Source organism: Gymnoscopelus braueri, assembly GCF_963280865.1.
Source record: "Gymnoscopelus braueri genome assembly, chromosome: 20".
Lineage (NCBI taxonomy): Eukaryota > Metazoa > Chordata > Actinopteri > Myctophiformes > Myctophidae > Gymnoscopelus > Gymnoscopelus braueri.
Window position 1 is genome coordinate 20,990,898 of NC_137622.1, and position 26,976 is coordinate 21,017,873.

Below are 26,976 nucleotides of genomic sequence, written 5' to 3' on the forward strand. Positions count from 1 at the left end.
ATTAACAATTCTGGGGCCAATTAGACTAGACAGCTGTTTCCTTTAAAATACAAACGTTGCACCATACACTGATGTCGTTCTAAGTTCCTTCCCAATTCCGAGATACCTTGGTGAAATTGATTATATGCTTTCCAACTGAGTCAGTTCACAATGCAGAAGGGTAGTAGCAGCAGGACACCAAGGGTAGCTACCAGAGCCTTGTTCAGTAGGCTACAAACGAGACATAGCAAGTTTGCGCAAACTTTGATATTTAGATTAATTTAGGAAAACTATTTTCAACAAGTGTGTTGCTCTTGCTCGCCCTGGCCACCAGTGGGTAAAGCTACCCACTGAAATGGTCTTCCTATTGAGATCACTAATTACCACATTTTTAAAGGTAAACTTAAAATGGCTTAAAGCACACGAAACTTGCAACCATGTGTAGGCTCTAATCATACCACTGTGACCTCAATTATGACACTGCTTTTTACATATTATAAGTAGGCTGCAGCCTATGTCAGGAGACTCAGGAACAAACACAAGGACATATTAGACTAACAGCCGACCAAACTTCACTCCCCCAAACAGTCCAATAAACACCCAACTCTTAATTAACATAATTGAGAGACTGGCTTCACCTGGGTGGCTCATACTGAACGCTGAGGTGAGCAGAACCTAGCCTGGGGCTCCATTCCTTTTCGGGTATATGATCCGGTCGGGAGCGGAAGTTAAAAAAATAAAAAGTGGCCGGATGGGCAGAACCGGAAACACGTCTCACCCCAAAATAGGTCCGATAATAAAATCGTTGATGCGGCATAGTTTCGCTTATTTTTTAAAATGTAAATGTGCGTGCACTATCCGGAGACTATTTAGCGTCTGTATTATCCCACGGGGAAATTCTATTCCATTTAAATAGGGATTGGGGAACCAAAACAAAGCGGCACCGCAAAACCGGATGGGCAGAATCCGGAAACAGGATTCTTTTTTCTTTTTTTTTTTCAGTAGGCGTGGCCTAGACCGGATCATATGGGTCTTTAGTAACAGACACCAGGCTTTCCTCCGAGGTGGAAAGACTGGTGATGCGAGGTTAGCAGAACCAGGTGAAGACAAAAGTCACAACAGGGCAAAACAGGGGCACACTAAACAGGACTGGGTGTACATGATGTAGGGCTATGGTTCTCAACCTGTGGGTCGGGACCCCCAGGTCGGGGATTATGGGGGGGTCCCCAGATGACAGTAAATTGACAATTTAAGGACTATTAAGACCTTTTTAATACCTAAGAAAAAAATCAACAAACTATTCTATAGAAACTGGTCAAACATTAGTCAAATTGTCAAATAATATAAGAAAGGGGCAAACATTTTGGAAAATAGCTGATCTACCAGCTCAACGCCTCGCAATGCCAGGCGTTGTGAGCTTGTAGATCTTCTATTTTCACAATATTTATCTGGAACCGAGTCAAGCTACATTAAATGCCTCAACTCCTACTGCTTGTCAGGGTGGGGGGGGGGGTGTACCCAGTTCAAATATGTTTTTGTGGTTGCGAAACGCTTCACTGGAGTTTTCAAGCTTTTGTAGCCACCACTGGTGTCACGCACACCTAACAACCCCACCCCCCCCTCCCAAGACACACACACACACACACACACACACACACACACACACACACACACACACACACACACACACACACACACACACACACACACACACACACATATACACACACACACGCGCACAAACCCCATCTCCTCACCCCATCTCTCTCTTTCTCAACCCAACTTGCATTGTTCCCGACTTGCATCATTCCTGAGAAGGCACCGGTCTGTCTAGTATAGATTAACACACACAAGAATACAAAATTATTCTCCGTAATAGCATTTTATTACCTAGAAACATTACATAATAAATGTTTTGTGGTTGTGAAATGCTTCACTGGAGTTAAGTCAACTTAACTGGAAATAGGCCTACAGTTTGAAATACCAAACCATGCTGCTGGCAATTCTCTGCCAATGACTTTATTCACCCTTTATTTAACACTATGGTGCATGGTAGGCCTATACATGAAACAAATAGGTACACCCATCAGCATATTTAGCCAAACAGAAGTAGCAACGGCATCAATATTTATCGATTTTAGCATAAAGGGTGATAGGTAGGACTGCCACTTTCAATATACTTTTGACAGGGAAAGCTTATACTTTTGAATACTTGAGTACTTTTAAAAGCAAGTACTGCAGTCCACAAAGTACTGAGCTACAGCAATAATGATAGTAAATAAAAATTATGAAGCCTTCAGCAGTATCCACATCAGCATAGCCTAATAAAGGCAGGGAGAAAAAAGGAATATAAATATACATTTATATAAATTTGAATGTGGTATTAGGCATATCCTATATTAAAATTGGCATATACGGATGACATCAGGGATCTCCATATATGGGCATATCAGTCGGATCGCCGGTGTAACGTAGGTGTGAGGTACCGGCCCGAACCTCAAATGTACGATTAGGCATATAGCCATGTAGCTGTAGAAAACCATGTGTATGATATAGCAGAGACACTTTTATACAGAGCAAATTATAGTAACAGTACCTAGTATTTATACTAAATCAGCAAGTAGTCACAATAGTAGTCACATTAACATGACAAATGTGCAAGATACTGTGTATCGGTATCTATATATATATGTCAGCTATAACAATGTTTCCCTGTATTTTTTTATACTATAGCAGAGGTGGTATTGTGGTAACATTCAACAGTATTATGTACAATGTGCAATGTTGGGATGATTACACTATGAGAAGCACTGCGATACTTTGTCCACCACTGTTCACATTACTATGAATGACGTCTGACAGCCAGACACTAGTTAGATAAGGACATGAGTTAGATAAGGTCTGCCTGATGCCTCCATTCTGTTTTATATTTTAGCCATGGCCTTTAAGGGAATGTGGTTCTCAGACTTTTTTATGTCAAGGACCCCCAACGGTTTGAACGGGGACACCCATCTGAAAAGATTCTGGTGCCAGGGACCTCCATATATAATACAAGATTTCTATTTAAGTTTTTTTTTTCTCAAGATTTTAGGAAATTAGCTGATCTACAAGCTCACAACGCGTCGCATCGTTACACATTGTGAGCTTGTAGATCGGCTATTTGCGAATAGCCAACATATATAGAGTTAAAGTTGTTAAACTGATTTTGGTGCTATATTATCTAATTTTGCTGTGGACCCCCTGGAACCCCCCTCAAGGACCCCTGGGGTCCCTAGACCCCACTTTGAGAACCATGGCCTTTAGGGTCGTCAGGGTCTTGGCAGGAAGTGATGTAAGCATGTGATAAAGCTGTGGTCTCACATTTTCTATTGTGTCACCCCATCCTCCTTCCTGCCTTGTCATGGAAACTCCTTCGCTAATCTGTCACCAGAGAACATGGATTCTTTTGATGGGGTCAATGTTTTGTCACCAGGGCCTCCAGCTTAAGTAAAGGGTGCTGAAACACTTTAACATCTTAAGCCCTATTTTATAGGCTACTGTTGCAATTCTAAAATAGCTGATCAACAAGCTCACAAAGCATTGTATCATGATGCAATGTGAGCTTGTCCTTCTTGACCTGCCAATTTCGAAAAGATTTAAAATATTTTGAAAAATTGTGTAATCTTTCATGAAAAGTGTGTCACCTTATAATGACATGCCCAAAAAAGGGACGACAGGGTTAATGTGGTTAAGTTTAACAATGAACATTGTTTACAGAAAAAAGATGAACAGAGATAAGCCAGAAATGGAAGCAAATAAAGCATCAGGATCTCCAAAAAACACTAATTACGAAATAAAAAGCTCAATTACTCTACAGAATCAAACAGATAAACAATACGCCGCTCCCTACAGAAAAATAGGGGAATAATAGATCAACAAACGTAGCAGCGGTGGTGGCTCAGGAGGTAGAGCGGCTGTCTTGGTATGGTATGTTCCTGGTTTGATCCCCAGCCTCTTGGTTACAGAAGCTGTCACTTTGATCATCAACTTCATGTTCAAATGTGTTTACCTGTAGTCTACAGGTAAACACATGATCTACAGGCTGTAGATCATATGTCACACTAAACAAAAATGGTGCTAAATAGTGCTAAAAGTGGTTCTTTGAATCGTGATTATGTACTACTAGACTCAGGTTCTGAGTCTAGTAGAGATTTTTTCCCCCCCGGGAAAAAATCTCCTGTTATTGGACGGTCTGAGGTTGGCAGGTATGCTCTTATCTCCTGGCTGACACTTGAGCAACACTCTTGCTCAAAGTATCCTTGAGGAAGACACTTAATCCATTAAGACCGGGAACGCATCTGTGTCATTTTAAGATTCATTTAATTGGCTATTAAAAAAATAGCAGATATACACCTCATAGCGCGCCACCGCGCTATGAGCTTGTAGATCTGCTTAAGAAAAAATAAGTTGTGATTTTTTTTTGCAAATCTTTGAATTCATACTATATATATGTTTTAAAGCGATTTCTTTTAACTCCGATCTGTGCTTCTGGGGGTCCCTGGAACAAATTCATATCATTTTGGGGTCCTTGACATGGAAAAGTTGGTATAGCACCACCAGGATTTAGAAAACATTTTTAGATACGTATTTGGCCCGCGGACACCCATCTCAAAATGTTTTGTTCCAGGGACCCCCAGAAGCAAAAATTTGAGTTACAAATGTTCGCTTTAAAAATATATATATTCAAAGATTTGCACACATTTTCAAGATTTTTTAAAAATAGCAGATCTACAAGTATGAGCTTGTAGAATGGGTTAACCCCAAATTGCTCCCAATGAGCAGGTTGGTGCCTTGTACGGTTTCATCTAAGTGTGTGTGTGGATGTAACGCACATTTTAAAGTGCTTTGGATAGAGCGATATACAATGGCCTTGGGTAGGCTACCCGGCCTGGCAGAGACCTGCGCTCCGAGGAGTGCACTTCTCTAGTTCGCATTTGAACCATGGCTGAAGCGGACATCTTTTTCCCACACGGTCTTGTCCCCAACTGTATTCCAGCATCTACAAACAATAGATGACCTTACCAAGGCAGCAAGCCAGTTTAGTTCAATTGGTTCAGAAAACACCCAAATAATTATATTGGAGATGAATACAGACTGTTTTTGGGGTGATGGGCATTATGTAAATGTTTTCAGAGGGATAAAGTGTGACAGCAAGGCACATAATATATTGCTGCCTGTGTCTCTTCCGGCGCTTGTCCTGTCCAGTGTGTCACTTTGTCTTCCAAACCAAACACAGCACTCATCCTCTGGAAACTTCCTCAGTTGATAATGGGTGATAAAGGTGGGTATGTGTGGCTGCAGGTCACAGTTGATAGCCCTCAAAACATGCCCCCCATGTTTTCACACTGCTTTCACAATGATGGGTCCAGAATACCCAGACAAGCTTAGACGTGACCACGCATGCACACCTTGTTGTTCTTGTCGTTTCCCTTCCAGTCATACCAATGTTTTATCCTTGTCTACTAACTTAAACACCCAATTTCCTCTTTTCTCTGCTACAGCGTATTTGTTTGAATCAGTCACACATTGTTTCTGCTGTGAGAGTCTGGTAGAGGTGGATAAGCGGGAATAACACTTTGGGAACAGTTTGGATTGGTCTGAAGGAAGAAGGTACAGAAAGAAAGAACAAAGATAGGCCTACAGTATCAATGTGTGCCCCTTAGCTTAGAGGAATGCAGGAGGAACCTAGAAAGAAAGAAAACATATCTCATCCATCCTATCACAATGTGATTAAGAACAGAACAGGGTGGTGGTGGAGACCTGAAGTCTAGTACTTAAGTGGCTGGATAGATATACATTACACACACCAAAATTAGGTCACATTTTGAAGCTATGGACAAAATGGCCTATAGATATATTTGGCCAAATCTTAAAGAGAATCTAAGCATGGTATGACATCACAATTGTCAAAGAACAAGTGCTTTTCAAAGTTCAAACATTTATTTAGAATATCACAACGTCAACATTATACTATTTTATAAACTTTGCAAAATTAATGATAAACATATGTATACATACATCCTTCCAGACATGACACAGACAGAAATATTTACATTTACATTCAAAAGGTCTGCTCTGTAGAGTTGTTTAGGAGAGTGTTGTGCTGTTTATACTAGAAATACTGTACATCAACTGAGTGTTCACCTCAAAATACTGTTGCCTTATTTAGCTAGCTTACTCTTAAATACATTTATTTTTTCATAAAACATGTCACTTTTAAAAAACCAAACTTCCCTACTAATAAGTAATGTTACAACCAGTGAAAGAAACTAAACGTAAACCCAAAACCAACAACCCTGGTTCTACAACGGTGATGTTCTAGATGGAAGTCTACAACTCCTATAAGTATTCATTACTCGGCTATTGTTGTGTTTGGTGTAGGCTGTTGGCCTCATTGCAGAGCTGCGCTGCAGGCCTCACTGCTGCGTGTCGCAGCCCAGGACCTCCAGGCGCAGGGCGATGTCGTTGTGCCAACCCCGCGGGTGGACGCGGAGGTAGCGGCCAAACAGAGGAGGATCAAACCTTGTCAGGGCCTCCTCGTCAGGGTCGTTGTTCCCAAGGAAGATCTAAAGGAAGGAAGGGTGTGGAGAAAGAACACAAGATGAGGACAGAGGAGGAGAGTTGAGGACAGAGCACGTAGGAGAAGAGAGGAGAGGTGAAGAGAGGTGGAGAGAGGAATGCGAAAGCAGGAGGACAAGAAAAAAATGTCGTGAGGAGAGGAGCATTCTAAGTACCAACCGCTACTGAGAATCATAACAAACCTTGGGTACAGAATAGATGTAGATTCTACACACTCATATAAGGAAGCCTGGGCCATATGAAATGACCACGAGTGGCCTAACAATCGCTGGCATGACAAAGAGCAAAGCCAAACAACTCGCTAAATATTGCTCTGTTTCAGCTGTTATAGGCAGTTTGTCTGTGTGGAGGAGAAGGTTCCATGTGTATCCTTAGGTGCCATGAACTATCAACCCTGTTACATTTGTTTCCCTGTAAATGAATAGTCATTTGTGGATTCAAATAAAGAATTCAAATGTGTGTGTGTGTGTGTGTGTGTGTGTGTGTGTGTGTGTGTGTGTGTGTGTGGGGGGTGTGTGTGTGTGTGTGTGTGTGTGTGTGCGTGTGCGTGTGTGTGTCTGTGTGACATACCTGTTCTCTTTGCGACCCCTCCTCTAGCACACTGCTCCACGAATGTGTGTCATCGCTGATGGTGATCGAGAACTCTGTCACCATCATCTGGGTCATTAGTGACCAGGCCCCTTGGGTCACCAACCCTGTTATACGCTGTACTTTTAACAAGTCAACTTGCAGCCACTCATGAGGATTGTTATTCTGGGGAAGGAAGAGAAAGGCAGACGTTCAAAACTAGCAGAAGAAAGCTACATTTTAATTGCAGCCTAAATTGGCTTTTTACATAAGGAAATTATAGATTGCTCCATATCAAATGCAAGACAGTCGATATGTTTCCAAGAGAGCTGCAGAGCCAAATATGAATTCCATTACACAACGAAGGAAGAGGTGTAGTGTGACCCGTGTCCTGTTATTTGGAAACAAGGGAGGGACACACACGTAACATTGCCATACTTTGGCTTGGTTTCAACTGAGTGCAGTTAAACATCTTTGGGTCTGTTTTAGTGCTACAGTACTTGAGTACTTCAGGATATCCAATTAGTAATGGAACAGAACATGCAGGCCCAAGCATCTAATTATTTCACTATTTCACTCACTTTGCCTTCTTTGGTTCTTGCTTTCCTTATCTTTAACCATTGAGTTGAAAACATTTGCATCTGTAATACTTGGCCCACAGTGACCCTGACCGTGATCCAGCAATCACAAGTGTGCTGCTTGGCTTGTGACCTTTAGCAACATAACAGTCTGACAGGATCACAAATCACACCTCGACCACTCAATGCGGGGAAGTGTGAAAGTGATAAGCTGGGGAGGAAAGCAGAATGATTTAGACTAGAGTAGACTTTAGAGAGCAGAGGAGAGAAGTCAAGAAGAGAAGAATGGGCGATTGGTGAACAAAACAAGCAAGGAGAGAGGGGAGAAAGAAGCTCATGGGAGATGATGGCAAAGCACAGAGCCTCTACTAAAAGTGAAGGTTTTTATGTGTGCTCAATGTTACATGGTGTTAATATCATTACATCTGATTTTGAGGGCAGAGGTTTGCAAAGCAAAATAAACTAGAAAAGACAGATCCATCTTGATCACATGACTATAGAGATAATGTTTACTGATTTGCATGATGTTTGGACAAAATCTGTAGGAGTAATATCAAGATAATGTGTTTTGCAAAGATCGGCCCCATAGTGGCGCTATAAAAGGCTGATGTGAAAAGTTTGGGGCAGACGTTCTGCTCTGGCATCCAAGGGAGTATGTGTACACAGTTTCGCTGCGATCGGGCCAACGGTGCCAGAGATGAGCTGTTCAGACGGACACACACACGGACACAAGGACGGACGGACGGACGGACAGGGTGCGAAACATAGTCTCGGCCATGCCTTCGGCCTGATGGAGACAATAAATAATAATAATCTGTGTGTTCTGTGTGTGTGTGTGTGTGTGTGTGTGTGTGTGTGTGTGTGTGTGTGTGTGTGTGTGTGTGTGTGTGTGTGTGTGTGTGTGTGTGTGTGTGTGTGTGTGTGTGTGTGTGTGTGTGTGTGTGTGTGTGTGTGTGTGTGTGTGTGTGTGTGTGTTGCACCTTTGGCCTCCAGGCATTGGTGCTACCATCCTTGTGGAGGCGAGCAAGAGCAGGGCTCCAGGTATGCAACCATTTGGAGCGGAATGAGGATGCACTGAAGCTGCTGTCAGGTAAACCTCTCTGAAGACCCAGAGGTAGAGAGCAACCTGGTGACATGAGGACAGGGTAGAATAGAGTCCTTTATTATGCTTGAGGGAAATTCAGTCATCACACAACACACCTGCCAGAGTCTGACAGAGAAGTAGAGACCGCACACTGGATCAAGCTCCCAAAGTGTTTTTAATTGGTTACCACCAGCTTACGTTTCGAGTGAATCGTGCTCTTCCTCAGACCTCTTTGTCCGAGGAAGAGCGTGATACGCTTGAAACATCACCTTAGTAGTAAACGATTAAAAACACATTGCAGCTTGATCCAGTGTGCGGTCTCTATTTTATTTAATTTTTTAAACCTCTTCTTCAGGCCAGCAACTGGGATTTTATTGTTTGGATGTGTGTGCTTTGTGAACTTACAGAGCCACTTCAAATGTAAACAAATGTTCATACTGTACACATTATCTTTTGAAAACTTAGACTTGCTGTGGTCTGCAAAGAATGTTCAAGTTTTTCAAAGATTGAAAACATCATTGTTTCAACTCACTGTTGAGATCGCAGCCTAGCAGCTCCAGCCGGAGGGCAGGGTGCCTCACAAAGTTTAACGGTATGATCCTGATGTAGCGAGCCATGATCGGGGGTGAAAGACGGTTGTCTTTCACTTTGGAGCCATCCATGCTGCTTTTAAAGGGCTGAAACCAAATGATAATTATTTTTTAAATCAGAGTTAGAAATCCAATCCGATGTAGGATTTTTGCTGAATATATGAGTGTCAAATAAATTATAGTAACAACCAGATAGACACACAAATAGACGTACATAGTTTGGCCTGGTGTGGTTTCCTCGGTAGGTTCTCCACCTCTCCATGTCCAAGCTGTAGGAAATGGAGAAGTGAGTGATGAAGTAATCTCTCAGAGTAGCCCGGGCTCCTTGGGTCTGGAGACCATGGACAAGAGAGGGCTTCTGGAGATCCACCTAGATAGAGACACACCCACAGATGCACAGACACAAGTAGATCAGAACATTTTCTCACACAAATATGTATGTGTATGTGAGCAGTGAGCACACACATGCACTGATACGATACTACACAAATGAATGCTGGACAGGGGACAAACAACGTGTAAGGGAAGAGATGTCGAACCTGTATCCAGGAGTCCTTGTTTTGACCCATCCAGGCATTGATGCTTCCAGACAGGTCAAGCCTTGCAAGTCTGGGCTCCCAATTACCTGAACACACAGACACACATATGCACATACATACACACGATCCATATTAGTCATGTTTTCAGCCTTTAGTGAAGCTCCTTATGACGCATATACAACGTTATCTGGCAGCTTGCAGGTGTGAGTGTTTGTATGGACTCGGATGTCTGACCTATGTGATTTGATGCAGTGATCTGGGAGTCTTCAATCCTTCCCGACTTCATTCCAAGAGGCAAGACACATCCTGTAAGTCAAAGCAGGGGATTTCCTTTCAATGTTACACATCAAAATTCTGAATGAACGCAATAATCACTATAAAAACATTCCATGATGTGTGTATGCTGCTCACAACTTGGTGTACTGATGTGCTGATTCAGGCATATGATTCATCATCAGACTAATGGGGAAACTCTCTTAGAGGTGACTAACGCCAATGTTTCACTTTAACCAGTTTGATGTACTTAGGATGAAATATGTGTCAGTATCAGGTAGAAAGGCCTCTGACACAGCATGCCGTCAATGGGACACTGACACACTCTCCATTAAAATGAACACGCATGGAGTTATTTTAGGAGCTGCAGCAGTTGTGGGCAGAGTGTCCCATGGAGACTATGTAACATAATGGGAAACACTATGCAGTATGTGATGTTATGTCAGATTAGTACAATTGCCCATGACTCTCTTTTATCCATAGTTTCCACCAATAACAACTCCTGCTAATGCCGTAGCCTAGTGGTTCTCAACCAGTGGTCCTGGGACCACCAGTGGTCCTTGAGGGGGTTCCAGGTGGTCCCCAGCTAAATGATGGAGAGTTGGTAACCAAATGGACCCTTATAGATCTTTAACTCTTGAGAGTGTAAAATGAAACCAAATGGACCCTCCCGGTTACGCTAAGTTAAATTATTGTTAAACATCAGCATTACTTAAGTCTACACAATTAGAGAATGTAGAAGAATTGTTATTTTGATCAACGTTTGCCTGTAATCTCTGGTACCACATCGATACAGCATGGAATTGTGGACAAAATCTTACCTAACTATAACAAAATATTCTAAGTTTTGGGTCTGAGAGTCTAAATCTAATCAAATGGTACTTAGTCCGTGGCTCAAATGACGAATAAATAATGGACGTTGATATGAAAAGGGTTGAAAACCTCTGCCGTAGCCATTGACTCAAAGTGTACCTACGTGGATTGTAGACCAGTAATTTAGCTCTCATGCCAGCCAGCTGGTATTCCCCTACGGTACACTCCACCAACCAGGTACCCACCGTGGGGGGTCTCATCGCCACTGTGCCGAACACACCTGGAGAGGGAGACATATAACACTGATGTGCATACAATTTATTATTCATATGTATGTATGTATGTACGTACATACGTACGTATAATTGGCTACATGTTACAGTATACTTATTCTCTGCATGTATTACTGCATAATATGCTTAGTTTAACCCATTGAGACCTGAAGCCGATTCTACATGTCTCCTAAATACCAACAGTATTCTGAAAAACCTATGTTTCTATATCAGTGGTTCTCAATCTTGTTCATGTCAAGGACCCCCAAAACTATATGTATTTGGCCGCGGACCCCCATCAAAATATCTTGTTCCAGGGACCCCCCAGAAGCAAAGATTTGAGTTAAAAATGTTCGCCTTAAAAATATATATATTCAAAGATTTGCACACATTTTCACGATTTTTAAAAAATAGCAGATCTACAAGCTCATAGCGCGGCACTCGGTGCCGCGCTATGAGCTTGTATATCTGCTATTTTTTAATATCCTAAAGTGTAAAATAATGCTTTTTAGCTCATATCTAAAAATGACACAGTTCCAGGTCTTAATGGGTTAAGTGTCTGTGTGTGGGACCAGTTCTATTATATATGTGTGGAAGGGTGTGCTTCACACAATTTCAACATAAGTTTTTGTATTATGTGTGTCTGTTTGTGTGGGAGTGTGTGTCTGTGTGTATGTGTTTACCAGGATAGAGGTTGTAGACCCCCATGCGGTGTTCCTGTTCAGTGTGAACACTGAAAGACAAACCATGGAAGTGTACTGCGTGGTACTCTCCATCACTACCAACGTTCAGAAGGTGCCACCTGACTGGCTGATGCTGGGCAACCAACAGACCAGGAAGTGTCTCCGCCACATAGCCATTTATCGCTAGGGAAACAAATAGTCGTTATTTGTGTGAGCAAAGATAAACTAATAAACATACAAACTTCAGTTGTTTTAGACTAGTAGTAATTGCAGTATAATGCAATTGGAATATACGGTAATTTTGATACCTTACTTTGAATTAATATTAACTGGTGTGATTAGAATAATAACACAACTCTAAAGGAATAAGGGATAGTTTAGAATATCAAATAACCTTTTAAATATAATATAAACCTCTATCCAATTCTCATGAGTGTTTGATCCCTAGACAACATGACCCAACCATCCACCTGCAAACTTGTTGCTGGTCTGGAACCAGGGGTCGTCGGGGTTGGCCTGGCAGGGTGGGGTGCAGTACTTTTGCAGGTTCTCTTCAAGATACCAGCTCTTGGTTTCATCAAATGTGTGGAATAGCAGGGCGTACTCCTGGATGCCGGGCTGCAGGTGCAGATGAGGGTCCAGGGTACCAGGCTTACAGATGACCAGAGGACCAATCAAACCTGAGTGAAGGTCCCTCTCCTGAAATGGAATGGAGCAGCAGAACGATGCGTTATCTGCTGATTACTGAAAACATAACCCTGCTCTCAACAAATGTGCACAGTCACAAAGATAAAAATGAAGGCATACAGGTGACGTGTACGCCTGTGCATGCAGATGCTCCTACATGAAATAACCGTGCATTGTGAAAGATTACGGAAATGAAACAGGCTACACAAAAAAATGGCACAGACGCACACCTTGTCCACAGTGGAGTAGTAGGCGCCTGCCTTGCAGTCAAACTCTGGGTCGGTGGGCCCTTGTTTGCGGGTTATTCTCCAGTTGTAGACACGTGCCTCCCCGGGTGGCACAGCCTCCCCTGGGAGACCTGCTGGGATAGAGGAGGACTGGGCTTGGGCAAAGCCAGCCCCCTGGCTGCGGTCATACACGCCTTGGAGGTGAAAGGAGTAAGGCCTGGATGCCTTATTCTTAAAGGTCACCTTAAAATGAGACAAAAGGGTAAAAACTGCTCTTATTTTGTAACTGTGAAAGTAACCCTGTAACTGTGAAGTCACCTCAGACCTTGCAATGAACCAATAAACCGAAGTTTAAATGAGGCAAAAGCTTTCCCTTTTGTCTTATTTAAAGTCACCTTAAACAAGAAAAGAATATTGTCTTGCATATATATTGTGTAGTCTATAGCCTGGTTGCTACTCACAGTAAGAAGACCATTGATTTCGGCTCTGATGATGGGTCCCATGATTCCCAGATGTTCCTGAAGCTCTCCTGGGTCAACAGGAACCATAAAGTCTTTATCCCAGTAAGCTCGGAACACCACCTTCTTATATTCCGGCAGGAACTTTCTCATTCCACGCCGCATCGCTCTGAGGAGGTGAGATGACGGTGAGAATACACTGCTTTATATTGCTTTCCTCTAATTCCTGATGACATTTTGAAAATCACTTTTCTACAATGGGGTTTGGATTTTGTTGTTGTTGTTGTCCTATATATAGGGAACCTAGGGCGACATGTCTATCAGACCTGGGTTTGATGAGTTGGTGTGGGAGTCGGATGCCGTAGTCCCAGGTGACCTCCTCAGCAGCAATGTAGTAATTGTAGTATTTGCTGCCTCCAGAGCGGAGGTCCAGGAACTCTGTACCAAACACATATGATGTGCTGTTCTCCTATAACACAGGTTAATATATACACGTAGGTGAGAGAAAAATCTTCAGATTGTTGATGCTGAAGTCAAGACCTAGCATATGACTATGGACTATGACATGATGACGCATGAACACATACTGATCGAATGTACACATACTGTACATTCGCTCTCACACACACCTCTTGGTCGAAGTCATCATATTCCAGAGACAGTGATATCCTCTGGTCCGTCTCATTACCACCTGTAACGTTATAAAGGTCCAGAGGATCTAGAGGATCCATTAGCAGTGGTTCACGTACAGGCTGAATGTGGTTGTGTAGATCCGCATTCTGATCCAGGTCCTGTGTATCAAGTGGTTCCAAAGTCAGTTCCCCCTCGTTCAGCTGGGGAGCCGAGTGTAGTAGGATCTCATTGCTCTCATCAAGTTCTCTCTTTGTCCAGTTCTTTTCGTTCAGCCATTCACCGCTCACTTCATCCTGGTCCTTGGCTTTAGTGCCACTTCCATTTCCCTCAGCCTCTCTTTCGTTCTCTATCTCAGCTCCCCCATCCACCTCTCCTGCTCCGGACATTACGCTTCCATCATCCCTGTCCTCGTGTCTTTTTTGTCTCCCACCTCCTTGTCCCTTAGGACCATTCCCATCCTGGGGAAGGGACGCCGTCCACTCTCCATCTCTTTCCAGGTCCTCCAGGATGTCCTTCGGGATTCCTTCGTCGGTCACCAACTTAGTATTGTCCTCTTCTGATGATGTCATTGTAACATTCCTCACTTCACACACTGTCCCTCCTCCATCGGTGCTATTAGTTGTTTGAGTCATGTTATGGTTGGCCAGCGGTTTCTTGCACATCCGGACCGCCACAGTGCGGTTTTGTGATCTTCTGCTCCGCGGCATTAAGGCTAGCATGTCAATATAGTCAGAGAGTAGTGCACCCTCATCGTATTCGTCATCAGTCAGTGAGAGCTCTTCATCTCTGCACTGTCGCACTGAATAGCGGATGCTCATCCCCCGGCTTTTAAGGCTGCCATCGAAGGCACTTATCTCCCACTCGCCTGAGAGAAGAAAAACACAGAGTATCAACAAACCTACAAACACAACATGTTCTGCACTGATAATTACACTCTTGTCTTCATGGAGGCAAGCAGCCTATTTAGCAGATTTTCAAAGTGGGGGCTGTGGCCTGCTAGGGGCTGCCAGGGTGGCTAATTGGACAGGAGAGAGGGAATCATTCAAGAAATGTATGTACGGTATATACAAAAATGAAGAAAAAGGAAAACAAAATATATCTCTGCTGTCCAGCCTGAAACCGCTAACTCCAAAACGCTCATTGTTCAGGAAACGAGAAAACAAAATATGTTTTGCAGGAAATGAAGAAAACCTTATATTTTTAAAACAAATCAATACTGCCTCATCAAAGTTGGTATAGTGACTTTATATATTGTCAGATACTTGCATGTGTCATTATATTATCAACACTTTACCCAAATCGCGGGTAAATCAACACTTTACCCAGCGCTAGTGGAGTTCAGACGAGCAGAAATCAAGCTGAAATGGAGTTATTGTCCAAACAATAGCTCCACTCGCTGCTGAGGGAGAGGTTTCAGCGCGACAGAAATGCTATGAACGCCTTTCTTCTTGTCACATTGCTCTCCTCATTAAACACTTCATAGATTTTCATAGAAATATAATTACTTGTTTTCATAACATTAGCGTCAGTGCTAAGTTTGATAAACAGGTACACTGCATAGTTTTAACAGACTACGCGGAGTGTGTTTACGTGATCCTCCTCCTGGCTCACTGCGCAGCGCGCTCTACTCATGCTGTTAAAAAGCAGCATTGGAGAGGAGAGGGGGGAGTTGTTTGTTTTTGACGGACAGTTTGAGGATCCAATGGAGTTGGGAGTTTTCGTCAGAGGCGCTTTTTAATACTTTTCATTGGTTCAAATGTTTTGATTTTTTACACAGACGTAAAGGGTGTTCAATAGCGTTGATTTATGAAAAAAAAAAATAAGGCTGAAAATGTTAGTTGTTAGCTGGTTCGTCCCGGACACCGACGATATAATATATATTATATTCAAATTCAATTCATACGGTTATTGTGCCAGTTTAACCACGTTCAAACTGGTGTCTCTATTATGTCATTACTGTCAACACATTTCTAAAATATTGGGAACTCCTGGCCTATGGGCCTGAGTCGATGATGAAAATCACTTGTGGGACCTTACCTATTAGCTCAGTCTCCATTGCAACGGTCTCAGCAGTCATGGGAAATAGGGTGAGGACAGACTGGTAGACGTTATGGTACCCGAAGGGATTTCCCGTGAAGTAGATGGAGAGGAAGTCGCTCTGGGTGCCCACATTGGCCACATGCCAGAACATGACATCACTCTTACACATTGTGAACTGGCGCCCCCTGAACATGACGCCATTGACGCCTGGAAATGGATGCACAAAATGGTAAGTACACAAGCAATACAAGAGAACAGGGGAGACTCACTAGTACATTTCCTCTGCTTGTGTAATATCTGGAGTATTTGTTGGCCCTAGAATTGTATAACAGCCTGGTGAAATTCATGGTCAGCCACTCTCTCCGCATGCCCCTGACAATGCTACCAGCCCAGCAATCAACCTACTGCACTAGAATATTTTAGTTACCAATCATCACCTTGTGAAGATTTAAATAAACCACAATTTCACAAAACACAGAGGATTTTAAATGGGGATTCTATCTACAGTGTATGCTATACTACTTTGATTGGTACCGTATTGATGATATTTTCAAGAGGGATTATATTAAACCCACAAATACATTCCTTGGATGTTGAGCTTTGATGTGCTCTACTTACTGTAAATAACATTGGAGTTGTAGAAGGCTGGATCAGTGGGATTTATTTTGGAGGAATCCTGGCTGTACTTCTGAATGTTTTCATTGATGTACCAACTTCTGTTTTCATCAAACACTGCAAACATCAGACTCCTTTCTTCATCGGAGCCCAACTATGACAGAACATTCAGTTATTTAGAAACATTATCAAGTACTAGTGTACACAAGAGGTTACATTGGTAACTCTTTAATTCGTGGCAATTCCTCTTTGGTGTGCCACAACAATGCAGCTGACTTCTATATTTGCAACTATTCACCATGCAAAGATATTGATCGAATATTGTGATAAAGTAAAAATCCTCACCAGGCGTCCCAACGAGTCAATGGCCTCATTCTTGCAGATAAGCAGGGTGCCCACTAGCCCTGAGGCCAGGTCTCTCTCTGAGTTGACAGTACTCTGGTAAAGGTGAGTCAAACACTGGGGGTCCCCTGGCAGGGGCCCGTCATCAGGGGTCAACCTCCAAACATAGTTAAATGTCCCATTGGGGGGGACCCCCATGGAGCGAAGGTCCTTTTCTGCTGCTGCTGCTTGATTGCATAATCAAATGGAGAGGGTCAACTATCTAACACCTTCTTTTTACCTGGTCTGTATTACATTTAGGAGTAGTAGCTATATATGAATAGCCCTTTTATAGCAATGGGTTCTTTTTTCTGCCTTTAATTGATAGTGTACAGTGGAGATGGACAGGAAACAGGGATAGAGAGATGGGGAGAGACATGCAGCAAAGATCGTCGGGAACGGGACTTGAACCTGCGATGCGCTGTTAGGCTACATTAGAGCCTAAGTTCCAGTTTACTGAATATTGCTAGCAATTAAACCTATTTTTTTTTTTATTCTGCAAGTTTTACAGTATCAGTGCAATAATTATCCCCATAGCACTCATAAGAATGTTTGTTGGAAAACTATTGATTCCAATATTTACTTTACCATTTGAAGAGTGTGGGTGGATCTTGGTTAGGCCTTTGGGATAGATATTAAATGGCCGACTGGCAAAGTTCTTGAAAAAGATCTAGAAACACAATTAAAATCACATTTCAAGGACAGCACTTATACATTCAAACATTTATTTATATTTATAATAAATATGTAAATACGCAGAGCACCGCGCTCCCTCGAGTCCTCGCCGCTGTACGAGCCGAGTTTAAAGTTGGTCGGTCCCATATATGCGCATGACCATATATGGGCATAGTGGTGGGATCTGTGGTTCTGGAGAACCGATCTCCATAAATGTGAATACCGGTCAGATCGTCAGTTCTGGACAACAGCCTATCTGACCAAGTCAACGCTGTGCACTCAATTCCGTCGGGTCGTCAGCGATTTGTGTGCCGAGTTTGAAGTCGGACGGTCGTTTCTCGAGATACGTGAACTACGGACGGGCGTACGTACGTACAGAGATTTCGTGCATTTACTGTAAGATTATTATCTTGTTGTGATATAATATTGTTTTTGTTGACACAGTCTTGTGGAACATGCCACACCAACATTTCACTGCTTGTAGCTGTACGAGTGAGTGACAAATAAAACCCACTCGAATCATGAATCTCTTGAATCTTGAGAGTGCACAAATGCAACCAAATGGACCGTTCCGGGTCCATTTGTTTGCATTTGTATAATACAGGATCAAATGTATCAAATCCCAAAATCTGCAATTTCCTCCGCTCAATGAGAACAGGATCGAGTTTGGCTCACTCACGTATAAAGCATCGCCGACCTCTCCTTTCAGCATTGGGCCAAACAGTCTTGGGTCAGGGTTCTTCTTTTGTGTGAAAGTTTCGTCTGTGTATTCGACATACACCACCTTCTTATACTGGAAGCCCAGGCGGTGGGGAGATGTAGGGAGGTACTCTGACACCAGCTCACTGAGACAACAAAAGCCACAGCAAATTCACAACCATGAAGATATCGTAACCGTATACACTGTAAAATCCTGTTACGGGTCCATTTGGTTACATTTGTATGTATACTCTTAGAGTTACAAAATGGATACATTTTCTATATATCTTACTTTGTGGTCTTGAACCACATATTTAAACATACTTCTGAATAAGGAGGGTTGTGTATTGCTAAACCAGGGCTATTCACAAAGATCGTTTTTCAAAATGTGTATTGTAGGGTTTATGGCAGCTACGGTATTTCTTCATATTTTGATTATGCAATGTTTTCTTGAGCTTGTAGATATTTTCACAACTCTTGTATAGGGGTTCCAGGCACAAAATCTTTTCAGATGGGAGTCCGCCGGCCAAATACATAATGATTATTTTACTGTACCTGTCGGTAGGCTTGAGGTGAGGAGCGTAGTCCCAGGTGATCTCTTCAGCAGCAATATAATGCGTTACAAATTCACGTCCCTTGCTGGACCTCGGCCGCAGCTTCTTGGGCTTAGGAAAGTCGACAGTGTCGAACATGCTGTACTCGTAACTGTAGTCTTCGCCGTAGTCCTCGCCATCGTGATTGACGTGGCGCAGGTCGAGGCCAGGCTGGCGGACAGGCTCAGGGCAGTCCTCTACCGTGAAGAAAGCACTCATACCAGCTGGAAAGCAACAACAATAATAATGATAATGCTAATAGTAATAGATTTAAAAAAATGTAAATTACTTTTGGAATGCGGTCAATTCGAAAACAGTGAACGATGACATTTCGGTTCCTAATACTACTAACAGTACTGTAGTACTGTAACATGGCCAAAAGTTGAGTTTAAGTAGAGGCCTTGTTTATTACTATAATTTATATCCAATACACATACATATTTTAATCACTGTATCACAAGTTGTATCTTAATTACAGTATTTGACAGGGCTTTGTATACTGTAAAGAAAGTCCCTTTCATCCATTTGATAAAGGTTCCAGATAGTGTATTTCAGTACACAGATGAAGTGTGAAAACCGCTTTCAACCTTGCATCCCGACTTGGGGCATGACAATATAAAACATTTTCCTATTGGCAAAAATCTACAAGCTCACAACGTATCGTGATGTGACGCGTTTTGAACTAATGCATCGGCTATTTTTTGCTATTTTGCATACAATGAAAGACCAACCATGTCGGTGGGCATGTATCTGACAGCTGATGAGGAAGCGTCCAAAAGTAGCGGGTTTCATCTCCGCAGTGGTGAAGGTCATAGGGGTCATCTCCACGGTCACCTTGCGATGGCTCATCACCTAGAAAACCAAAGCAACGCGTCGCTTTGAGGTATTTGTAAATTAAGCAGGATGCCAGAGAACGATATATGTCAAATAAAGTGTACAGACAACGTTTGGACAGTGATGTGAAGAACACTGGAATGTTAGTCTGTAATGACCTCAGCCCATGTTAGAAGGTTTGGGGATAAAGCAAGAGAGGTAAGGTTGAGATGGTTTGGACATGTGCAGAGGAGGGATGAGGGGTACATTGGGAGACGGATGCTGAAGATGGAACTGCCAGGCAAGAGGAGAAGAGGAAGGCCAAAGGAGAGTTTTATGGACGCGGTGAGAGAGCACATGCGGGTGGCATGGGTCACCGAGGAAGACAGAAAACAGAACCAGTTGTAAACAGACGATTCGCTGTGGTGACCCCTGATGGGAATTAGCCGAAATAAGATGAAGAAGAGTCTGTTATTACCTGCAGAGAGTGATCCTGAAACTGGATGGAGTGGATCTCCGGAGCCGTGCCCATTCCGATCAGATGCCAAAACACATGATCACGACCCTTACACATGGTCAGACCTACAGTACACACACACACACACACACACACACACACACACACACACACACACACACACACACACACACACACACACACACACACACACACACACACACACACACACACACACACACACACACACACACACACACACACACACACACACACACACACACACACACACACACAGAGAATGAGGTTGAATTTGTATAAGCCACTAATAATAGTATTTATTACATTGACACTTAAATACCTATCTCTGACTTCAGTGCTTTAGCCAGATATCCATCAATACAATATATGTTATAACTGAGTTCAGGCCTTGTCTTTCTTTATACACATTATGGTATGTCCTTTGTCCATTTTCATAATTCTACTGCTTAATTTTCGGTCCAAATTGAATGAAACTTCATGTACTGTGCGGATTCAGATCGAGACAAGAACAGGTTTAAGAGGTGCCCTGATGACTAAATCAGTAAATATGCCACCATTCCACGTCATTGTTTGACCAGTGTTAACACATTTAACTCTAACCTCTGGGTATCTTTTCACTGTCCTGTCTTGGTGTAGCAGAAATGCCTAAATGAAAGAGCATGTTTTATTAAGGTTACCAGGTAAAGTGGAGTTGACGTAACCATTGATGGTGTGATACTGCTTCCTCCCGCTGCTCTTCTTGTACCTCTCTCTGCTCCTCCTCTCCCCGATCTCCCCGTACCAGCTCTTGGTTTCATCGAACACAGCAAACAACAGGATAAACGCATTGCTTCTCCTCTGACCGTCCTCTGTGAAGGCACCTAGGTGAGCACACACACGCACGCGCGCACACGCACACACACACACACACACACACACACACACACACACACACACACACACACACACACACAAAATATGAATCCTTGGTGCTGACATTAACAGAGTTTCTGTGCGCCAGCAAAAAGTTTACAATACAAGAGCTGACCAACCTTGTAACAGAGCGTAGAGTTAGCTGTACAGGAGCTGTCCAACCTTGCATGCAGTTAGACAGCTAAACGAAACCCACACATTATAATATTACCTTCAGCTTTACCTGTCAAAATGTCCCCCGTGAATGCATAGTTGAAATATTGGTCTAACTGCACAGGACAAAATGTCCCTTCTTATAGGTAGAGGGGTTTCTCTGTGTGAGCAGTTCCAGAGATAAACAATTCTATTGAATCTGTGGCCTAATCCATATCAAACGGGCCATTCTTACAATTAAAAAGATTGAGAATCACTGGTCTACACACACACACACACACACACACACACACACACACACACACACACACACACACACACTAACTTGATTTGCAGATGAGCAACGCTCCGATGAGTCCTGAGTTGGTGTCTCGGACCACGTCCACCTGAGACAAGTAGGAGTAAGTGAGACACTCTGGGTCACTGATGGTGGGTCCATCTTTAGGGTTGATGTCCCACACATACTCATAGTATCCCCCAGGAGGAACCGCGTCATCATCCTTCTCTTGGCCTGCTGTGGAGTCATCATAACCTGCTCCTGGAAACAGACAGACAGACCGACAGAGAGAACAGATTACAATTTACAATTTAGAGTCAGACAGTAAGCAGACGCGCTTAATCCATAGCGATTTACAGTAAGCAAGGTAAACACAAGGTAATAAATACATCAAATGCAGAGACAGTGTAGTGCCTCAGTAATCTAGGATAATCGGTAAACCAAGAACCTATCATCAGTCTTAACATTATAATATTAAAAAATAACTATGTACATTGAAACTATACAAACTATAGGATGCCAGGTCAACAAATGAACCTGGCATCTGTCTAAATAACATGCTATCTATATTTCATTTTAACCTTTGCATATAAGACGTCGTCAAGGCTATGGCAAGTGATACTGGGCAGTGTTGACTCAATCATTGTAACAGCTTTGGCACTGCAACCAGTAAATTGGCATTAAAACGCAAAGAGCTGATCTACAAGCGTATGTGTCGCATCGTGACTGTTATGACCCTGAGTTCATAACGTATTTTATGCCTGTATGTTTTAATCTTCTGTGTATAGGTTTGTGTATGTGCGTGTCTGTGAGAGTGATGGGCTGTGAGAGGGAACTTTAAAAGGCCTGCGTTCCACAGAACTTGTTGGCTCTCCTCTCTTCAGTTCCAGCAAGACTGCCAGCCAACCTGTAGAATGTTTGTTAGGAGTTATTGTAGGGGTGGTAGTCTTTATTTTGGTCTTTATTTTTGGAGTTTCTCCTGAGTTTTTGATTGTTAGGTTAGTGATTTGTAATTTAGTTTCTTTTGATTTGATAGGTAAGTTCAGGTTCTTATGTAGGCTTCTTTGGTTTATTGTTTTAAAGGTAGGGTAAGTGATATTTTTTGGTTAAAACAAAAAGTATTTTTTTAAAAGGTTAAAATACTATATTCTGATAGTAATCATTGCTATAGAGTGTTTTTTCAGTAACAGATGTCTCCCTGTCTCTCCAGCTCTTTAATAAACAGAAAATACATTTTTCGGTAGGTGTCAAAATCTCAGCCAATCAGGAGAAAGTACCCATTTTTAAGCTTAATTTGTATAGTTTTCAGTTCAAATTTTGCATGCTCATTTCTTAGTGTCATCACTTCCAATTTCACTTGTTTAATCTGTGTCCTGATTGAGTTCTCTGTCCTGGTTGGATAAAATTGGAAATGAAACTACAAAAAAACAAAAAAAACTACAAAATACATTTTCTGTTTTATAAAGAGCTGGAGAGACATGGAGACTCCTTACATGGACAGGACACCCTATAGTAACGAGTACTATCAGAACATATACCCATTTTGCAATTATTTGAAACTTTGCAAATCACTTACACTACCTTTAACTTATAGGCCACCCTGAAGTCACTGACATTTTAACCCATAAAAAGGCTGCAAACCCTTGTTGCTGTTGGTTCTTGGGAGCTGGAAAGAGGAGAGCCCAACTTTTTGTGTTGGGGCGTAACACTAACACTAACAGTGATGCATTCTGATCTTGTTGCTATTTCAAAGAATTTGGTAAAATGTCTGATTTTTCCCCCCGCCTATAATGACATAACCAAAATAGGGACATCAGATTGAAAGTGGTTAAATGGGAAGGAATCACTGACCCAGTGTGTGAACTGACTCCCATCTTCAGGAACACACACACATTTCTCTGTTTTGTACTTATTTTACACAATCCTCTTAGCTGGATTAGATCAGCTTCCTAAAGACACATGGCTGGACATGCAGAGTGGCGTTTTTTCCGATTACAGTTAATCATGGTACTAGAATCTAGCCTTGGCCAGGAAGATGTCAGCTGGTTTACAGTAATGTACTGTAATGACTTTAAGCTGGGATATGCTCTTATTGTAGCATACATGCTAATTATTTCTGTAAAAGGTGTTAACCTAACAGACCCCTTGAGAACAGACTTAAGGTTACACTACTGTATATTTCGTATTGATATTCTGTATATCAAATTCTTATTTCAAACTTGGTGTCAGTAAAAAGGAACATCTCAGGTGCAGTTTACTGACTGGGCAGGCATATCGTGCTTTTTTTCCTCCAAAAATGATATTTTAGCAAATTCAACATAAACAACCATAAGGCGGAGCCAGGGTGAAACAAGGCAGAAAGAGTCTGCTGGTTAGTCAGTCAGGGACCAATCAGAAGGCTGACAATGGGTCAATTGAAAAGTGATATAAATACATTATTTTACACAGGTCCAATCACTTAATAGATAGATCTCATGCTGTAAAAACTGAGGCTCTGAGCTCATGCATTGGTAAGTAAGTAGCTTTGGCAGTCAATGGCTCATGAGCCATGTGGTCAGGAGCCTATCTCTTTTTTCCGTAGCATGAGGCAGCAGCAGCTTGATGTACAAGTACGTCCCCTGTACATGACACTTATCCCAATCCAATCCAGTCCATGTTGTCATGATGCTGTGTGCTATGCTAAACAAAACAAAACAAAACAATCTCCAACCTAATGATTGTGGTCAGCTATGATTCTACATTGACACACTTTTTCTTTTCCCATTCAGTGCTAGAACGTAGTGCCTTGGCCTCTGTTTGGGCCTGGCAAAGGACTTCAAACTTCACCAAACATGTGTTTTCAACATCTGACTCATGATCTGGGACAATAAACAATAAAAGGCCTCTTTCCAGCTGACTCGTCATACAACATGAATTTCACATTAAAAAGACATAAGTGAGTCAAAGATTTACTGAAGAAACTGAGTGAAAGTCTGGACGGCTGTTGACTCAGCTATTGCAAAGTAAAACATGGAATGCATACATTTATAAAATGAGTCAAATTCGTACCTAAAAAGAATTAGGTGTTACTATGTTCTCACCTTCAGACTGCTTCCAGTAGGTCACTCCAAATGGGCTGATGCTATAGGACTGGGAAGCCAAGTTCTTAAAGTGGACCACCACTCTCTCACCAGCCTGGGCATGAATCACTGGGCCCTGGATACCTGCAACAACACACACTTTTAAAGATTAGCGTGTTGTGCATGGCTGGAACTCGTTAGGGCCTTTGGGGTTTTACATTTTACATTTAATGCAAACATTCCCTGGGTCTACAAAGCTGGTTTGCCATCTGCGAAGAAGCTCCAGATTTCACATTTCAAGTAGGCTACCATAGCTCTGACTCACTCCAGCTTTAATGTGGAACACTTAACTGATTGGACTTGACCATACATTGCTAATGCTGCTCTTAAATAGAAATACTTGCTACAAAAGAGGATAGCATAGCTGTAGTAGAGTAGACCTACTGTACCTGCCCAAGCAGGCCTCGGTTTGGGGGTGGTGTAGGTAGAATCTGTATATTCCCGATAAACAGCCTTGATGTATTTTTGAGGAATATCCTTGGTTTTGCTCCTAAACATAAATACAAATAAAATAGAACAAATAAAATATAATAATAATAATAATAATAATAATAATAATAATAATAATAATAATACTCATAATAATTCAATAAAGTAAATGAAAACAATCACAAAGATACAGGGTTTGAACGGATGCTTCAAGGTTCAAACATGCTGGTGCTATAATCAGTGGCGGACAAAGTACTCAACCCCTTGTACTCCTATGGATATTATACTCCTGATCAAGTATTACTCAACTACAAGTGAAAGTTGGAGGGAACGAGGCAACCAGGTGCTAACCGGAGACGTAAAAGTCAACGTCAGAGTTAAAATAGTAAAAGGTGCTCCTGGATCAGACGGGACAAGACATCAGATTAAAAAATGGGAGATCCGGGCACACAGAGTTAAAAGAGGGAGCAGCCTTTATTAAACCAACATGTTGGTTTATTAAACCAACAAGCGGTCTTCATCAGGGCTGATGAAGACAACATGTTGTCGAAACATGTTGGTTTAATAAAGGCTGCTCCCTCTTTTAACTCTGAATGCCCGGAACTCCCATTTTCTTTTATCTACAAGTGAAATTGCTCTGTAAAATGTCTACTTTGAGTAACTGGAATACTTGCTTTTAAATATACATAGGTATTCAAATGTGCAAATTACAGAGTATATTTTCTTTTTAATATAAGATTTCTCAGAACAAAAACTCAAATTTGAAAATAGCTGATCTACAAGCTCAAAATGCACATTGTGATCTTGTAGATTTGCCATTTTCATTATATGAAATAGGGCTTTAGTGGTTAATTTATAGGCTACTTTTCCCCTTCCTGAAATGTAGTCAAAAGTGGGCTACAACATTTGTCTTTGAAATGAGTGAAAGTCATAAGAATCCAAAAAAATAAGTAAAGTATAGTCTTCAGAATACAGATACTTTTTTCTCTCTTTCTTTTTTCCTTATTGTAGCCTACAGTAGACTACTCAAAATTCACTTTATTTTGTCTTAGGAGACATTCGTGGTAAATGTGGAAGTAAATGTAGGCTACTTTGTTAAGGTCCACCATATGGCGAGAACAGAAGAATAATACATTTGAAACGTTTACCTTTGGTCCGGCGCTGTGTCAGCAGTGTCCAGGTGGATATAGTCCCATCCGATTTCCACAGCAGCTATGTAAAACTCCCTAGTAGCTGATGGGGGCTGCAGCGCCCCTCCAAGCGCACTGAAGAGCGGCAGCAGCAGTGTAAGTAGTGCTCTCATCGCAATGTGCACACCTGTTGTCTTCTTTTCACTTCTCTGCTACTGTGCGAGAGGCGAGAAATATTTAAAGGGATCGTGTCGCTCTACAGCGGGCGGGGAGAGAGAGATGGAGTAGTGGGGGCGTGTGCGAGTGTGTGTGTGTGTGTCATCATCATGAGTTACAGAGGCAGGGTAGAGACTCAAAGAGAGGCAGAGAGAGAGAGAGAGAGCAAGAGAGCGGAGAGAGAGAGACAGAGAAGAAAAAAGGAAACTAGAAAGGCTTATCCGTTGTACTCCCAGCATCTCACCACATCCTGCATTAATGCATTCTCTAGAGTCTATACTCCTATCAAAACATAGTTTTGGGATGATATCAAACAAAAGGAAATGAAAAATACCATAATACATTTTTGGGGCGCTGTAGCCTAGACATGCACGAGACAAACCAATATAATATAATATAGAGGGTTTATTTAACCTGGCTTCAT

The 26,976-nt window shown here is 42.1% G+C and overlaps 1 protein-coding gene across 2 annotated transcripts; it reads right to left on the minus strand.

Annotated features, from left to right (window-relative positions):
• Positions 1-5,948: 5,948 nt before the first annotated feature.
• Positions 5,949-26,534, minus strand: f8 (coagulation factor VIII, procoagulant component). 2 transcript variants are annotated; one of them, XM_080415996.1, is made up of 27 exons: positions 26,355-26,534; positions 25,167-25,267; positions 24,739-24,861; positions 21,707-21,919; positions 20,994-21,176; positions 20,296-20,399; positions 19,736-19,856; positions 18,967-19,228; positions 18,392-18,557; positions 17,626-17,707; positions 17,002-17,222; positions 16,660-16,810; positions 16,039-16,248; positions 13,998-14,866; positions 13,695-13,837; positions 13,372-13,537; positions 12,914-13,153; positions 12,467-12,695; positions 11,997-12,179; positions 11,205-11,321; positions 10,190-10,261; positions 9,956-10,041; positions 9,631-9,786; positions 9,359-9,503; positions 8,723-8,868; positions 7,168-7,350; positions 5,949-6,584 (listed from the first exon to the last, which is right to left on the minus strand). In XM_080415996.1, the coding sequence occupies exons 1-27, from the start codon at positions 26,507-26,509 to the stop codon at positions 6,435-6,437; spliced, it is 4,977 nt and encodes a 1,658-aa protein (XP_080272122.1). In that variant the 5' UTR covers positions 26,510-26,534; the 3' UTR covers positions 5,949-6,434. The 2 variants fall into 2 exon arrangements, with proteins under 2 accessions (XP_080272122.1, XP_080272121.1); XM_080415995.1 differs by having other exon boundaries at positions 17,002-17,225.
• Between the last annotated feature and the right edge of the window lie 442 nt (positions 26,535-26,976).

Bases quoted from the DNA above. Each gene is read 5' to 3' on its own strand.
- f8 (XM_080415995.1), bottom strand. From the start codon at position 26,509: ATGAGAGCACTACTTACACTGCTGCTGCCGCTCTTCAGTGCGCTTGGA. The intron at 17,226-17,625 runs GTAAAGTAAATA...TATGCAATCAAG, and splicing joins CCACCCACACTCTTCAAATG to CAGCAGCAGCAGAAAAGGAC. The intron at 7,351-8,722 runs GTGCAACACACA...TTCCTTCCCCAG, and splicing joins CCAATGCCTGGAGGCCAAAG to AATAACAATCCTCATGAGTG.